The sequence below is a fragment of the Notechis scutatus genome, chromosome 1 (genome assembly GCF_049901735.1).
Source record: "Notechis scutatus isolate UNSWTSFEM ecotype Mainland chromosome 1, rNotScu1.2, whole genome shotgun sequence".
NCBI classification, from domain to species: domain Eukaryota; kingdom Metazoa; phylum Chordata; class Lepidosauria; order Squamata; family Elapidae; genus Notechis; species Notechis scutatus.
The window spans coordinates 51447312-51464645 of record NC_142009.1 but is presented as its reverse complement, the minus strand read 5'-3'; the positions used below and the strand labels follow the sequence as shown (position 1 = coordinate 51464645).

The following is a 17334-nucleotide window of genomic DNA, read 5'->3' as shown; positions in this document are numbered from 1 at the left end:
GGTTGTTAAGCAGTGGTGAGATTCAAATTTTTTTACAACCGGTTCTGTGGGCATGGCTTGGTGGGTCTAGCATGGCTTGGTGGGCGTGGCTTGGTGGGTGTGGCAGGAGAAGGATATTGTAAAATCTCCATACCCACCCCACTCCAGGGGGAAGGTTATTGCAAAATCTCCATTTCCTCCCCACCCCACTTATCTGGCTTTCTAGCTCCATTCTCCTATGCAGGGCAACAAAAGAAGACCCAGCCAATCAGCTGGGACTCGGGAGGCAGAGAATAGATGGGGGCAGGGCCAGTCAGAGGTGATATTTGCCGGTTCTCCTAGCTACTCACCGTCATGCCCCTGGTGGAGACTGACTCTGAGGAAGAGGAGGAACAGCCAACAGGGAGTGGGAGTGTGGCTCCAGAGGTGGTGGAGGAGGCTGGGGAAGGGCAGAGGCTGGCTGAGCATTCAGAGGAGGATCCAGGCCCATCCCCTATCCATTCTAGGTCACGCAGGGAGGAGAGGATCAGGGAAAAGCGAGGTCTACTCAAGAGGAGATTACCATGATCCTCCTTGTGGCTTGCAGGTTGGAGCTATGTATATAAGTTTGCAACTGCGCAGTTAGAATTTGCAGGAGTCAATTTAGTGTTCACATTGAAAGAGGTTTATATTTGCTGGCATTCTTCCCATGGACTTTTCTCGGTTATTTTCCTGGAGTTTATGATTAGTTATCTTGGCTTGCTTCGGAACTCTCATCAATGCGGTTTGTTTTGGTTTTCTGTTTGCCTCATTATTTATTTTTGTGACTTCAAACTGTGCCTAATAAAACAGTGAAGTTAAGTTGAAGGCCTTACCGGACTTTAATATATGTTTTGGGTTTTGGGTTATTTTGAGAGACTATGGGTCATCACACACAATTTCTGCTACCGGTTCTCCAGAACTGGTCAGAACCTGCTGAATACCACCTTTGTAGTTAAGTGAATCTGGTTTCCCCATTGACTTTGCTTGTCAGAAAACTGCAAAAGGGAATCACATGATCCGGGGATACTGCAACCATCATAAATATGAACCAGTTGTTAAGCATCCGAATGTGACCATGGGGATGCTTCAAACAATCATAAGTACGAAAAATGGTCATATGTCACTTTTTCAATGCTGTTGTAACTTTGAGTAGCCCTAAAGTGACTAAACAAACTCACGAATGAAGGCAAAAAAAAAAAAAAAAAAAAAAAAAAAAAAAAAAAAAAAAAAAAAAAAAAAAAAAAACCAAACAAAAAAAAAAAAAAAAAGCATATACATGTCCCAGGATAATGTTGCAGATCCAATCTGGGTCAGTCACTGGGATCAGATGCTTTGTCTTCCAAGTTGTCAGACTTGTGCTGGTGCCCAACCTCAGGGAACTTCTTTCTAGCCAAAAAGATGAGCTCCAGCACGAGCCATGAAAGCTTGGAAGACAAAACCTCTGGTGCCCATGACTAAACCAGATTGGATCCTGCAACTAAACAAACTGTTGCAAGTCGAGGACTATCTGTGCATTTTAAAGAAACCTTTCTCCTTTAACTCTTAATTTTTTTTAATGTTTTCATTCTGTGGGGATGTTTCTGTTGATGGAAATGCTTCCATCGCTGGAGCATTGCTAACCCTTATGCCCTGCAGTGAAGCATGGCCCTTCCAAATCTTCCCCAGAATTCCACCAATCTTCTGGAGTGGCTGCAGTGAAGTGACAAGGGATAGAGATGAAAGAGTTAGATGAGCAGAAATGTATTTGTGCACTACTGACTTTCATTCCAGTCAGACAGGTAAAAATATCCATTCCTATGAATATTGATTATCAATTATATTGAGATATAAGATAGACATTTTATGCTAGGTTAGAAGTACTACTCTGGTCATTTGCCCTTTTACAATTTATTTAATATTTTAGACCAGCATTTCTCAACCTTGGCAGCTTTATGCCATGTAGCCTTCAATTCTTTTTGAAATACACATTTCTTAAAGTTGTCAAGGTTGAGAAACATTATTTTAGGCCAACCATGTCTGCGTGAAAATAATAATAATGAGGACAGGCTTTATATCACTTCAGCAATGGCTGGCTGACACTATAAGTCACTAGTGGGAAAATGATGTCTGTCTGACTATTGGTCAACTTAGCCCAATATATCTACTTTGACTAGGCTCTTCAGAGTCTTAAAGAGAGGTTTCTTCCATGACCTGCTACCTGAATCTTTGAACTGCTAATGATTGAGCTTTTGAGTATATAAAGCAAAGCCTCTGACATTATATAATGGACTCTTCCAAGACAGTGTTGCAGAAACACTGCTGTTTGTTCAGGACAATTCTGAACTACTTGAGTTCCTTATCAAGGAAAACTGTTGGTCTAGGGGTATCAAACTCACATATTGGGACTTTTTCCCCTTCACTAAACCAGGTGTGGGCCTGGCCAGCACATGATGTATCCGGCCCGCAGGCTGGGAGTTTGGCAGCCCTGGTGCAGAAAGTCTCATTTTAGGTATTAACTCCATAATGATTTAGATTAATTCCAGAAAATATTATTTATTTGTAAAAGGGAAATATCTCTTTATGACTATACGTAGTGCTGTAAACTTCACTAACATCCAATATTATATCTGACTTGCTTCAGATAATGAAAACACAAGAAAACAAAAACCAGCACAGGCACATATGAATGGACGCAGCCCTAGCAAAAGTCATTGTAATGTTAGAGATGCAACCCAAAGTAGGAGGGAGGGAATAGTTCATGGCTGCAACTTTAACAAATAGTCTAGTAAGAAACATAATGCAGATGAAATTAAATATAATGCATTTAATGCTCACAAAGTAAAAGATCTCAACATTTTATATTTTACAGTTCTACTAATGTTTATGCTAAATGGTTGAGGAGAAATTGATAGTAAAATATATCTTCCTATTAAATTAAGCTTTATGTTGATTCTTCAGTAATGATTTAAAATGCAGCATTTCAGTTTTGACAAGTAAAATGTAACACCTTTTTTTCCCTCTCAGCAAGTTTTCTCCACACAAAGCTACAGCTCCAAAAAAATTCAGATCCTGTGATTTGGGGCTCATTTTCCTGAGTCAGTCTTTTAGCTCTATGGCTTAAACAAGCAAGCAAGCAAAGGCTCTTTGCTAAGTTTTAACTATTTATTCAGCATTCTTTTTAAAATGATTGTCATATTTTGGTTAATAATATTCTCCAGCTTTGTTTTCTTTTCTTTGTCATTTTATATGAACTGTAGTCTAAAATGCAAGTTATAGTTTAAATAAAATAAAAGAAAGATGTTTACATACTTCGTTCAGGCCTCCAGGTCTTTGTTGATAGCGATTTACTTCCGTATACCTTCTATACGTATTACCTTGAAGCAAGCAACATCCACGGATTTACAAGAAGTACTGAGTTGACCTACAGAACACAACCTGGGATACCTCTAGGAAATCTGCATTTAAATCCAGTCTTTCCTGTTGGACCCTATTCTATTTCTTTTAACTGGACAGCCTTATCAAATGACACTGGTCCAATAGAGAAATACATTTTGACGTGCATTTCTTCATTTGAACATCGATCTTGTGGCCAGCATGAAAGCTTGGGGACTTCTATAACTGTCTGGAATTTAGTTCCATTTGAAAAATACAACTTTTATGTTCAAGCATGTACTAGTGGAGGCTGTTTGCTAAGCCAGCAACTGTCAATAGTTACTGCACAAGCACCTCCTGAGGAGCAGCTACCTCCAGTCATAAGGAATATTAGCTCTACTGAATTGGCTGTAGAATGGGTCCCACCCAGGAAAACCAATGGTAAGTTTTTGTGTTTGATTCAGCAATTTGGGGAGTACTGGATCTATATATTGTTGGGTTTTTTTTCCTGAAAATAGAATAAGTCCCTTGGATATATGAAGGCAATTGGTATAAAACTCAATGAGACTTGTTTCCTGTCTCCTCACCCCCATTTACTACTCATTCGTAGTCATATATAGAAAGGGGGGAACAGTTCATGGGTATAGCACACACTTTGCATGTAGTTGGTCTCCATAGCTCTAGATAGGGCTGGAGCAACCAACTTGAAATTGGTGCTAGCCAGTACTGGAATGGATAGACTTCTGAATTGACTCAGTATAATATCTCGTGTTCTTTTGATAGTGTGTCCCATATTACAGGCAAGATAACTTCTCCTCCCAAAGATCTGCTTAATTTCTGCTTAAGAGAATGTATACTTATGGCCTATAATTTTCAGGAGTAGAAACAAAACCCATGCAAATAATTGAGATAATTGGCACTAAGTAACCCAGACCAGAAATCAACTCTACAGGAAAGATTTGAAAGTGGTTGTAATAACAGAATCTTGCAAGTCTGGTTGTGCTGTACCTCCTCCTCTTTCTTATACTCCAATAAATTTGGGAGGCATGTTTCTGAGTCACTTCTGAACCTTATCTTGTTGCTCTAGATTTAAAAAAATGTTTCACCCCTTTTGTATAGGTAACAGTTCTTGCATATTTCCATCAATGTTTTCTCTCTTATTCTCTATAGAAGGTTTCTTCCCAGTGTTGACTCTTTGCAGGATTGAGTTTTTTCAACTGCTGCTTTCTAGAATTTATTTCCTATTATTAAATCATTCAATAGGAAGTGAAACTGTAAAGCAATTAAAAGTTAATTTCAACAGGCCTTCATATTCTGAAGAGCTATTTTGTCCTTCTCAGAGGTTGAAGAATATATAGGTTATGGTTATGATTGGCCTTAGTATAATTGGTATTGGCACACTTTCACCAAGGAACAACTATTCACACATGCATTTTGGGAGGATGAATTAGGCAATATACTTTAAGTCACACCAGTTTTAGCATTAGATAGTAATGATAAAAGTACAAATGAAAATATTTTCAGGGAAATATACAGTACTTGTTTTGTAAGCTGCCTACTTTCATTTCTAGGTGTAATTATTAGATATGAATTATATATGAAAGGAAGTGTACAATCCAATGGAAGTCATGTTTCCCCTGAGAACTGTGTTTTCCAAAGCAATGGATGGTTCAATCTTCATCCAGTGGAAGAATCTATACATGAGAAAGCTTTGACACCACCTGTAACTAGTACTGTCATCACTGATTTGGAGCCATTCACAGACTATGAGTTCCGTGTTTTATCAGCCAATATGGCTGGCAGCACATTTTCAAATTGGACATTGCAAAGAACAGCAGAGGCAGGTAATTATTGGAGTTTACATTAACCATGTAGATTAATATTTCAAAAATAGCTTTCAAAACTTTTTGCTTGTTTTTTTTTAAAGTTGGGTTTTAAATCTAAAATGTCATTTTTTAAGCTGATTTTTTTATTCTTTTAAGTTTTAAAAAAGTGATTAATGCCAGATAGTATGGTTTTGTCTTTCAATGGAAGCCATACATGCTCTGTAATAATATCAAAACTTGGTTTTACAATATAAGATTTAGAACAGGCAGATATTGATTGCTAATGACTTCATACTCCTGTCTTTACTTATTTTGGCTAATGATATTTAGCTGCTAAAAATGTTTACTCTGTTCATTTAAGTAAATCAAATAAACCTCTGAGAGACTTACCTAAATCCACTGATTTCTATTAAATTTATACTGAATATTAATTTATGAACATTTGCTAAGAGCTAGAATTTCTCAAAGCAGGAAAAAAAATTACCAAAGATACAAACAGATTCCACCACTTCTGCAAGAGAGCCATGAATTGTTTATGTCATTTTGGCCTTGATTTAAAATTGAGATTCTTCCTAGTTTCTACAAAGCTTTAGCTAAATTTGTGCCAGCTAAGGAAGGGAATCTGAATTGATAGGAAGAACTGAAAAACTAGTCTTAGTAATTCTACTACTTGGGTGTCTAAGTCTAAAACACTTTTTAGCTGGGCAAATTAAATAATGGCTTCGAGCCAAGGATTTCACTTTCATTTGCTTGTGAAGTTAAAACTTCCAGCAGATCTTTCTGAAGAGTGATATATATAAGAAGTCTTTCTAAAGCATTGCCAATCAATGGTGCTGTATAAATTCTAAAACATGGGATTATCTTTACAAAATTGGTGGTCATAAAATTAAACCACAGAGCAAGAGTGAGTGAGAGAGAGAGAGAAAGAAAGAGAGAGGGAGAAATATGCTTCTTAGTAATTAAATGTACTGTATTTTGTTGAATTACTCAGTCTTCCTTTTAATCAGGTTTTCCCAAGTCAAGATAAGCCTGTGCTTTACATGAAGTGGTGGTTTGCACCTTATAGGAAAAAAAGATGCAAGAGTTTGCGCATAAGGTGACAAATGTTTATTTTGAAGTTGTAGCTTTAAAAAAAAATGAAAATTTCTTTCAGACTTGAAAATTAATTTCTACAAGCTGCTTATTTAGGAATTGGATGCAAAGAGCCATTTTAACAGATGGTATTTTACAAATATAGTGGGAAAACGTGCCTGACACATGTTGTTCATTCATTTTATGATAAATTAGCACATTTATTTGTGTTTTAGCTCCTGTATTCATGCCACTTCCATCAGTATTCCCTCTTTCACCATATTCTCTGAATGTGTCTTGGGAAAAGCCACAAGATAATGAAGCAAGAGGAGAAGTGATGGGGTATAGCGTCAATGTAATTACCGAACAAAAAGTATTGCCAATGTTTTCTCAGGTATTATTGTTATTAGCAATCTGTTTTCTCTGCTTATTGATGTATGGCTCTTCTAAATTGGTCCCAATCTTTATGGTTATGCCAAATTGAAATTTGCCAATGGAGCAGTGCCTAGTTTTATTAAAATACAGTGAGGTATCAAAGTTGTTATGGCAAACTGCCCAAGGTGGATCTGACTATTTATTATTGCATTCTTGTCAAAGGGAAATAATGATTTTTGAAAGATTCTTCTGAAGTTAAGTTACCCTTTGTGAAGATAAATATGTGATTTTATTCTGAAAAGATATTCAACAAGCCCAATATGGATATACCATTTTCTACTTTTCTGGTTATGCCTAAACTACTATATATGGGCTGTTTTTCCCTTCCATGTTCCTTTTTTCAAATAATAATAATAGTAATAGTAATAGTAATAGTAATAGTAATAGTAATAGTAATAGTAATAATAATATATAATACAAATAATAATAACACACACACACACACACACACATAATAATAATAATAATAATAATACACAAAAATGACAGTATACACAGCAGATGAGATGACCTTGCTGGGTTAAAGACCTAGGCAAGCAATTAAAAACAATTGGCGCTGACAAGATCACCATTGGTCAGCTGCAGAAGGCCACCTTACTGGGATCTGCTCACATAATCTGCTGATACATCACGCAGTCCTAAATACTTGGGAAGTGTTCGACTAGTGATTTATTATTATTATTATTATTATTATTATTATTATTATTATTATTATTATTATTATTATTATTATTATTATTGTTATTGTTATTATTATTTGCATAATTAGCCAGATGTTTAGAATGGGTCTGGCAGTTTTAATCAACTTATTAAGTTCTTCACAAGGACCTGGAATAGGCTAATGGTTGGTGTTTGTTGGTATTAAATGTATTGTCACAGGATGTAAGTTGTTCCAAGTAATGCTGCCTTTTGTAATTGACTGATGGTGATTTTATCAATGCTGATGACATTTAAGTATTGTTCCAGTTGTTTTGGGATTGCATCCAAGGTGTCTATTACCATTGGCATTACCTCTGCTTTCTTTTGACACAGTTGTTTTATTCAAATATGCAGGTCTTTGCATTTTTCTCCAGTTCCTTCTCTTCTAATCTTCTGTTTGTAGGTATTACTATGTCCACTATTTTTTCTTTCTTTCTTATTGATAGCTACTAAGTCTGGGCTGTTATTTAGCAGGTGCCTGTCTGTTTGAATTATGAAATCTCAGAGCAATTTAGCTTCATTTTCTATGAATTTCTCTATTTTATGGTCCCACCAGTTCTTGCTTGCAGACAAATGGTATTTATTGTAGATCTTCCAATGCACCATTGTTGCTAGTTTGTTATGCTGTTGTTTGTAGCCAATCTATTCTATCTTCTTACAGCAGGTTCCTTGTTTGCAGAGGCGACATTTGCTGTTTGCAGTTGTCTTCTCAATATTATTATTATTATTTTCTGCATTATGCAATTTTTTAATTCATAGCTGTTATGAAATTTGAAAAGCATTCATTTCACAGCAAAAAATAAAATTGCTTAACAATCTAACATTTCCCTGAAATAATGCTGGTAAAGTATTCTTTTTGGGTTTGAGCAATTAAAATGTTCATTCTTATTCTAATTAATGATTCTCCCAGGACTTTTCATACAAAGAAGCTCCATTGACATAGAATATGGAATTATTCTCAAAGGGCCTTCATATGTTAATGGTAAAGGTGCAAGAATTTTATTAAGGAATCTTCTGGAAAAAAATACCTAAGGGAAGACTGGATCCAATATATGCACATTATTCCCAATGATTTGTTACACTTTCAGCCTAAATGATATGCACTTAACAATATTGATGATCCAAACTCACCTTTTTGAATAGGTGGTAAAAAAAGTTTTTTCAGTCTAATTGAATAAACTTTTTTATTCAATATTTCCTTTCCTTTCCATTTTTCCATTTTAATGCTTTTCATTTAAGATATTTTAAGGAAGAAAATACATTTCTGGTGCTGTGCCTATTGGTTGTAATATATAATAATGATAACTTTTCCTATTTAAAAGGCAGCATGTCCTCATTTTAAAATATTTCCTAGCTTTCTCTGATTCCACTGCAAGTTGGTTAGATTTCATCACATAATAGTGATACCACTCTCTTGCATAATCTGTACAGTTTGCACAAATAATTCCTCTCTTCTACAGCTTTATGAGGCAATAATTTTTCCCCCTCATTTGTCTACTCAGGAACTGGATTATTACCTCATAAAGTATCGTGATGAACATATTATAATTTAATTCTATAGCATGTTGAACTTTTTTTCAAAATATTGCTAGTTCTGCTAATGGTGCTTGGCAAACCCTGGCCAACCAATTACTTATTGTTAAATATGCTATCGTACTCATATAAAGTAAGAGAAGCACTCCCAGACTAGACATCTTGAGTCTCTTTATTTTGCAGCCTTTGTATGTTGCTGAAGCCCATGAGCAATCCTTTGTAATGACTGGACTGAAGCCATACAGAATGTACTTTTTTACCATTACTCTCTGCAATCGAATTGGATGTGTCGACAGTAAGCCAGGAATGGGACAAACTTTAGCTGCTGGTAAGGGAAAAGAGAAGGTGTCTATGTGTAAAGATAGCTCATAACTTTCTAAAGAGGCTACTAGGAATAGTCAGAGATGCTGTGTTATGCTTTTATAATGTGACTGATTAATTGCTAGTTAAAAAAATATAGTGTGTTTTCTACATTTTTTCTTCCATTCAGTTCCATCTGATTCTTGGAGACTACCTTAGTAATAAATACCCTCTGGTTTTCTTGGCATTTTTTTTTCAGAAGTGGTTTGCTATTGCTTCATTCCTAGGGCCAAGAGAAACTGACTAGCCCAAGGTGACTCACTTGGCTTTGTACCTAAGGTGGGATTAAGTTTATAATAAAGTAGAAAGATTTAATTAAGCCTTTTCTTAATTAAGTCAATTGCCCTGTTTTTTAAAAATGTTTCCTACAAAGATTGTGAGTTGTAGTGATCATATCAATACACAACTGCATAACACATACATTAATATGCAGCCCTTCTATAACAGTTTGTTTCCTTTGGATGCCTATTGTCGTATCATCATGGTAAAATCAAACAACACTGGTATAGTACAACTTTGTTGCAGCAAACTCATTAGGTTTACAGGGATATTTATGCTGTCAGCTAATAGGGATATTGTGGTGCTTTTTATATCAATCATTGTTATATACTGTAGAAAGCTACCTATTTGCCCATGTGAAATTATTATTTTACTTGGGGATGCTGGGATTGAATGTGTGCCTACATTTGCATCCTGTGAAGGTAATGGTTAACCCATCTATTTTAGTAGGCCTTCATTTGTTTTAACCATGCCACAGAAATCTGGATAAAGTTAAGGTACAAACCATGTTTCACAAAGCATAATAGGTAAACCAAAACCAACAAAACAATACTGTGGCTTAATGCAGTATCAAAATCCAGGTATGACCAGAAGGAGCTTCTTGTAAACTAGTCTTTATATTTGAGGTAGAAATCATCACTGTGACATATATTTTAAAGTATGTTATTATTTCCTGTCTTGCCTCCAGAAGCTCAAAGTGACATGTTTAGCACTCTTTCCTCCTTTTCCTCAAAAGATAACTATACAATGAGATTATTTGGGCTGAAAGACAGTAACAAACCTAAAGCTACTATTGAGTTTCCATAACTCAATGATGTGAACTTATATTTTGCTCAGTCCTACATCAACATTTTATTGCTGCTTATGTTGAACACTTTGCTACATAAATACTGAACACATTTTTTCCTAGCACATTCTTGACTTCACATTGTAGTCCATATATCTTTTTTTTACTTTGGATGTTACCTGCCATTTCATTCACACACACACACACACACACACACACACACACACACACACACACCAAATATTTAAGTATATTAAACAGTATACATATGCAATGTTACTTCTTTGATATAAGATGACAGTTATTTTTTCTTATCTTAGATTTTCTCACAACATATGAAATCCCCCCAAAAATAGTTTTTATGCCTTGCTATACAATTTAATGGGATTATAATTCAATATATAAGAATATGATTGCAATAATAGACATTGACAGCTATAGTAACTGTGATTGTGAGAAATGACATACTTTCAATATGATGCAACTTTGTACATCATAATTTTATAGCATTAAATTTATTTTCTTATATCCTTTTCTATGGTAAGAAAAGATTCTCTCTATCATAGCAAATAAGTAATATACCTTTTCTTTGGAGATTGTCATTTAGTCTTCCTGTCAAATTAATCATTATACATAGAAAATTAGCATCTCAAAGAAAAAGCATATTTTCTTTTGACATAGAAGAGTTGATGGGACTTTGGTAAGTAAAGTACAATATTGAAATACTATAGTCCGCAAACAGTTTTGCTACTGATGGTCTCTCCCTCCATTTTAATTGGGGAAGTAGGAAGCTACACTTCATATCATACTTGAACCCAACTGTCACTTTTCAATGTCAACTCTCTGAATTTCTGCTTCTGAGCAGCTTAAACAGTAACTAATGCAATTTATATAGGATCTTTATTGAAGAAGAAGCTTCCTTACCAGTTTGTCATCTTTAAAATCCGAATTGTTCATTGAAGCCTGACAGCCTATTGACTTCTTCAAAATTAATTTCTTTCAAGCCAACAAATGGACATCTTAAATTTAATTAAGATGCACAAGAAAAAGGCAATTAACAAGTATATATAAACCCTTCCCACCCTCTGGGTGGTATGTGTCTTTTTCAATCTTGGGTCCACTACAAGATGCATGAGTTTTCTAAGAGTTCCTGTCCACTCTTCTAAACAGGGAGCTTTGATGTTGTTTCTGGGATCTTTTTGAGTTATTCTCCCAGCTCAGCAGTCACAGCCCCTATTGCTCCTACCACCACTGGGATCACTTTGGCTTTTACTTTTCCATATCCACTCTAGTTCTTCCTTCAGTCCCTGGTACTTCTGTAGCTTCTCATACTCCTTCCTGATTTGCTGTTCCTTGGCACCACTACATCTATTATCACTGTTCTCTTGTGATCCTTGTCTGCTACCATGGTATCTAGTTGAATGGCTAGTATCTGTCTGACCATGTAGCCTACAAACTAATACAAATAAAATCACAGATAATCACCTGAGTTTTTCCAAACACTTCCTTATTCACACAGGTTGATTGACTATTTTCCCCATTCCCTTAGTAGAGAAAGTAAACATTGAATTGTATAGAGAAACAGAGTTTGAAGTTTTATTAAAATCAAGAATTCAGCAGAACCATTGGGAGTCAATAGTATCTCTTGTCTACAAAATTCAGGATCTGGACATACTAGCAGGTAATATCATCATATGTATTTAATCTATTTTTTTTCATTCTTACATATTTTATTTCTTACCCATCTGTTTTTTAAATTGAAAATATCAGAAGAAAATTACACTATTGTAATTTCTGACACATGAAACAAAATTCATAAAAAGTGATAGGCAATAGCCATGAAATCTGAGTAATTATTTTTCAATGAAAAATCACCAGATATCACTATTAAAATCAGGTCTGGAGTTCATGCAAATCTTCCTACTGCCTGTGCTGCCAGTGAGAACAGCTGGTGGCTGAGGGAAGATAACCATTTAGTTATTGTCTCTTGCTCATGTGTCAAAATAAAAGTGAATATTTAGACATGCAGGGGGGCTGACAGGTCCATCTGTGTCGGTAATACCAAAAAAACCCAGCACAAATAGGAGTATTGTCACTACCAAGCTAAGAAAGAGCTTGTACAATCTTTGTGAACATTTCTGTCTTTCCTTGGTTTGCATTGTCATGAACACTAGGATCTTAGCATGACAATATACTATTAATATCTCAGAGAACCTATTTCCAATATTAAGAGAAATAACAGTAAAATAATACAAAATCATTTGCGTACAGTGTGCAGAATATATAAACAGAATTCTGATACCTGAATTACAAGCAAATGTCCAAATTCCCACTGCTGCTTAACAATCTGTTCATCCTCATGTATTTGTTTTTTCTAGGTATTCATCATTGCCAGTGAAGCTATGCAGTAGCACTCATAAGCGACCATTAATTTAAAATACTGTAAAAACTTTAAATGGCCTGTATCTAATAGACTTCCTTTATGTGAACCTGAAATAAACAATGTTATTGATTAGATAGTCCTACCATTGCAATTCTGAATCGATGAACTAAACATTTAGAGGTCATTCAATTGAATAATACTATAGCGGGGGGTGGGGTGAGGAACCAAGATACACCTCACTGCTACTATCAACTCATGCTGATTATGTCTTTCCTTTGAAACTAATAATACAGATTAGATTTTTATGGAAACTCGTGGCTAATTATAGTATAATCATGAGCAAGCAATAAAGATTAGACAAATAAAAACAACATCCTAATAAGGTAGCTACAGTTTAGTAAATTAGGCTGGATGCTACTGAATTAGCTCATTCCTTGAACCAATTTGATCTTAGAAAATAAAAATACATAACAAACTATGTTGAAAACCGATACATCCAGGGGTGGGATGCTTCCAGTTCTGCCCGGTTCTAAAGAACTGGTAGCTCTGAAGAGCAGCAGACACTGAACTGGTTCTGTGTTTGCTGCTGTTTGGCCCGCCCGCCCGCCCACCCAGGCTCTTACCTGTCCTTTATTTCCTGCTTTGTCAACCTCAACTGTTTTGCGCGGCACAGCTAAGGTTGAAAAAGCAGGAAAAAAGAGTCTTTTCAAATGCTGCACACCTGTGTGCAGCGCTTTTCAGCTGTCCAGGTAGTACAGCTTTTTTTTACACGCACGTGCAGCAAAATGTAGTCACCGAACTGGTAGTAACACCAGTTGAATCGCACCCCTGTATACATCACCTTTTAGATTACTTGTATTTGTGCAACTCCACATTCTTCCACACAGACTTTAAGCTATATTGATACATAGCACCTCATGGGATATAACATCCTTGTGAGAATTTAATGTAGTTCAGATAATCATTACAGTATCTGTTAAATTAATGGAGAATGCTTAAAGACTATTTGTCAAAACAATTATATATAATCTCCAGTAAACTATTATATTCTAGATTGCAGCCAGTACAGACTAAAGGCCAGATTTCTTTTAAACTTGCTTGTGGTCAATATGACAGATAGTGGAATAGTTTCATAGATTAAAAATGTTTAATCTCATCCACCAGATCACTTCCTATCATTTTAAATTTATATCCAGGCAGATATAGCTCCTCAGGGTTGTCTATACAAATTTTAATTTTTAATGTCTTTTAAATTACTTCTTTTGTCAATCTTGTTTAATTCAGGGGAAATTTAGAAAGAAATACTTTGAATATCATATACTTTGGAAAAAGATGTCCCACTGATGAAAAACCATGTGCTTTTCCTGTCTTATAATGATTATTAAGCACAATACTTCTATCACAGTCTTTAAAATCACTCATAATTAATTAACTAATAATTAGTGGTACATTAGAGTTTCCTTTTTCTGTAAAAAGTAAAACAGGCAGGCTGCTTGCCCCTGGTCAGAAAATACACGAAGTTTCCATTCAACTACATCAAAATCTGTCATTGTGAATGGGATCCAAAGACATTAAACAAGTACTCTTAATATGTTAATTATTATTTTAATTAGAGCAATGTTCTATATACAGTCATTAGTGTATGCTAATATTTTTCTACTTTTTTATTCATAATGCATAAACCAATCATCCCCTTCTTTCTTGGCAATTGCTGAAGGAGGGTGCTTTTTGTTGTTCCGGCTTTCACAACACATTGTTTGTTCTTAGTTGTGAAATCATTTTGTTCACTTCTGCCTTGAATAATCCCTCATTAAGCCAATCATTTTGAGTCCTGTGCTGAAAAGTAAAAAACTGGCATATAAGTACAGCATTCCATACGTGTGTCCAGGCATGGACATATACATGTGGTGCTCTGTTCTTTTCTCTTTAAGCAATCACAAAACACAGTAAAACACCTTTTGAGGATGTGTCTTGTGTTACTGTCTTTCAATTGGTCCCTCTTCTTTGAGTTTAATTTCACTTGCGGTTTATCTATTGGCATGACATCTATACTCATTGATGTGAAGGTGATGATAAGACCTAGACAGTAGTGGTGATAAGAAGAAGAGGAGCGTAAATGAAGAAGTGAAGAAGTTGACTTCGTTTTTGATGAAAACCCACAAATAGCACTGAAAATTGTGTGATAATTTTGCTTGGTTAATCATCCCATTATTTATTTCAAGACTATAGGCACTATGTTACAATTAGAGACATGAAGCATAATCTGAGAAATATAGATATGACAGATTGCTTAAATAACTTGTGAGATAAACTGTATCTGCTCAGTATTTTCTCTTGCCAGAAATTCTCTGGCTACAGATTGGGTGCTCTTTCTCCACTACTGTAAGAGCCAAAACTTATTTATTTGTTCTCCCCAAAGGACATATTTCACTCCTTAGGAAATTGTGCAAATTATTCTGTTGTCAGTATGTCAAATTTGCATGGTCTTTAGGCTGAGTTTAAGTTGTATTTCTCTTGATTAAAAGCTTTTGGTTCAAAGCAATACTTTTTAATTGCCTAATGATATAAGTCACTTCTTAGGAAAGAGCCATGCATTTAGGAGTTCATTTGCAATATAACTGAAAAATTCATTGCATGGCAGTAAAACAATTTACTGTTAATTACAAGGAGAAGAATTTGCTGTACCATGCTCACAGATTGCCATGAATCATGCAGCACTCCTAGAGATTTATAACAGATGTGTAAGTGGGATGAATTAGCAGGGTTTAATAACAGAGACACAAATCATGCAGACTTCAAGGAGCTTTAATTGATATACTAGAATGTGACGGGCATGAATCACTCAGCCATTCAACAGCACTGTAACATATGGTCAGCTCAATATGCTGCATCTTAAATCGGTTGGTGAGTTGTTGGTTGTCCCATATGGTGGAAGCAATATATTTTTAAGGACTTTTTTTTTAAAAGAAACCATCACATTTACTATTTTTTTAAAAAAAAATATGATTCAATATGCTCATAATAAGGTGAACTCTTAAAACTTGTTATGTATGTTTAAGGCATATTATATACAAATTCTGTAAACAGATTTTCTTAAAGAGCTGAAGGAGCTGGTTGAAAGGTTGAAGTTTTCAATGGAAATATGTAGTTTTAATGATTCTATGTTATTATACAGAACATATACTTTACTAAACCCCAGTTCCTTGCCAGTACTTTATCCAAACTCACCAGTGCCTTCTCTACTAGAAGAATTTGTATCATGAAGGAGTTCCAGAGAGAAGAGCTAACAAGGAACACATACTTACCATGGTAGGAATCTCATTTTACCATCTAGATCAGTCTTTCTCAAACTCAACAATTTTAAGATATATGGATTCAACTCCCAGAGCTCCGCAGGCTGGATGGGAAGTTCTGGGAGTTGAAGTCCATACATCTTAAATTTGCTAGATGTTTAAGCACTGCTGCAAAAATCTGACTTAATTTTCTACCATATACCCTTTCACTTGTATGACATTTTTATGATTGTTTATTGTTGGGTTTCAGCATTCGTTAGTATTTTATTATGGTCTTTCAATTTACTTCAGTTTTTCTTTTTAAATTCTTAATTGTTTTCCAAATCATTCCATAAAATTTAAATATACTATTAGACTATTGTATTCTAAATATGGTACAACCACAGTTTCAGATTAAGGGAAGAGATTTCTTTTAAATGTGAAATCTGTAAATCTGGGTCCTTTAAATTAATGTTTTCCTGGAAATGCACTGAGGACTCTATTGCTGAGTAACGTTTCCTTGTCTGAAGTGCTGAATCCAATCTATACAGTCAGGCCTAATGATCAACCTCACTAGGTTAATGTGAAGTCAGCTGGGATGATGGAGACTTTACATTGTTGAAAACATTCCGTGGATATAACAATAGTCAAGTCTCTCGAGTGAATGAGTGATCTTCCACTCTCTGGGCAAGCCTCCAATTACACATTTGCTTACAAAGTGAAATTGTGCATGAGACACAAATGCTGTTTTTTAAAAATGGATAACCCTACATGTCACTATTCAAAAGGTTGAAATTATAATGAGCAGTTGGCAAAGCATAAATGAGACTGTATCTTCATGAATGTTGCTCACGGTTCTACTAGAAATGTAGCTATTTAGAAATTTGATGAAAGGGGAAACCTTAAGAAGCATATTTTTTTAGATAAAGCCAAGAGCACTAAGTGCTACCTATATAATATTTCACTGAGGGGTTCCTTTTAGTATAAATGCATGAAAGAAAAGTAGACCAGTAAAGGTTTAGTAACTATAATACAGATGCATTTTTATTAGCTTTAAAACCTGACATGCTATAGGAAAGCTTTAGCAGCTGCATTAGTAAACCTGACAGATTTGCGAAAAGAATTCACTATCCTTAGAAGCACGGTTGCCAGAATTTAATGTCAACAATTAAAATTTATTTTGATCCTCACCTAGTGTTTATTACTGTTTGTATACACAACAGACCTTACTAATACAGTGATGCACTATTAGATGGAATTACCATCTGTTCACAGTGAAATGTTGGCATCTGTCTTAGTTTCTAAAGCTAAAATGATATTGGTTCAAACAAAACAAAG

General features: G+C 35.1%; 1 protein-coding gene across 2 annotated transcripts in view; it reads left to right on the top strand.

Moving 5' to 3' along the window:
- USH2A (usherin) overlaps positions 1-17334 on the top strand; it is a 502972-nt gene that overhangs the window by 109945 nt on the left and 375693 nt on the right. For both annotated transcript variants that reach the window (XM_087963894.1, XM_087963886.1), the window contains exons 17-20: positions 3298-3792; positions 4923-5195; positions 6485-6642; positions 9099-9243. In XM_087963894.1, coding sequence (XP_087820020.1) covers positions 3298-3792; positions 4923-5195; positions 6485-6642; positions 9099-9243 — 1071 coding nt within the window. The remainder of the gene's footprint in view (positions 1-3297; positions 3793-4922; positions 5196-6484; positions 6643-9098; positions 9244-17334) is intronic.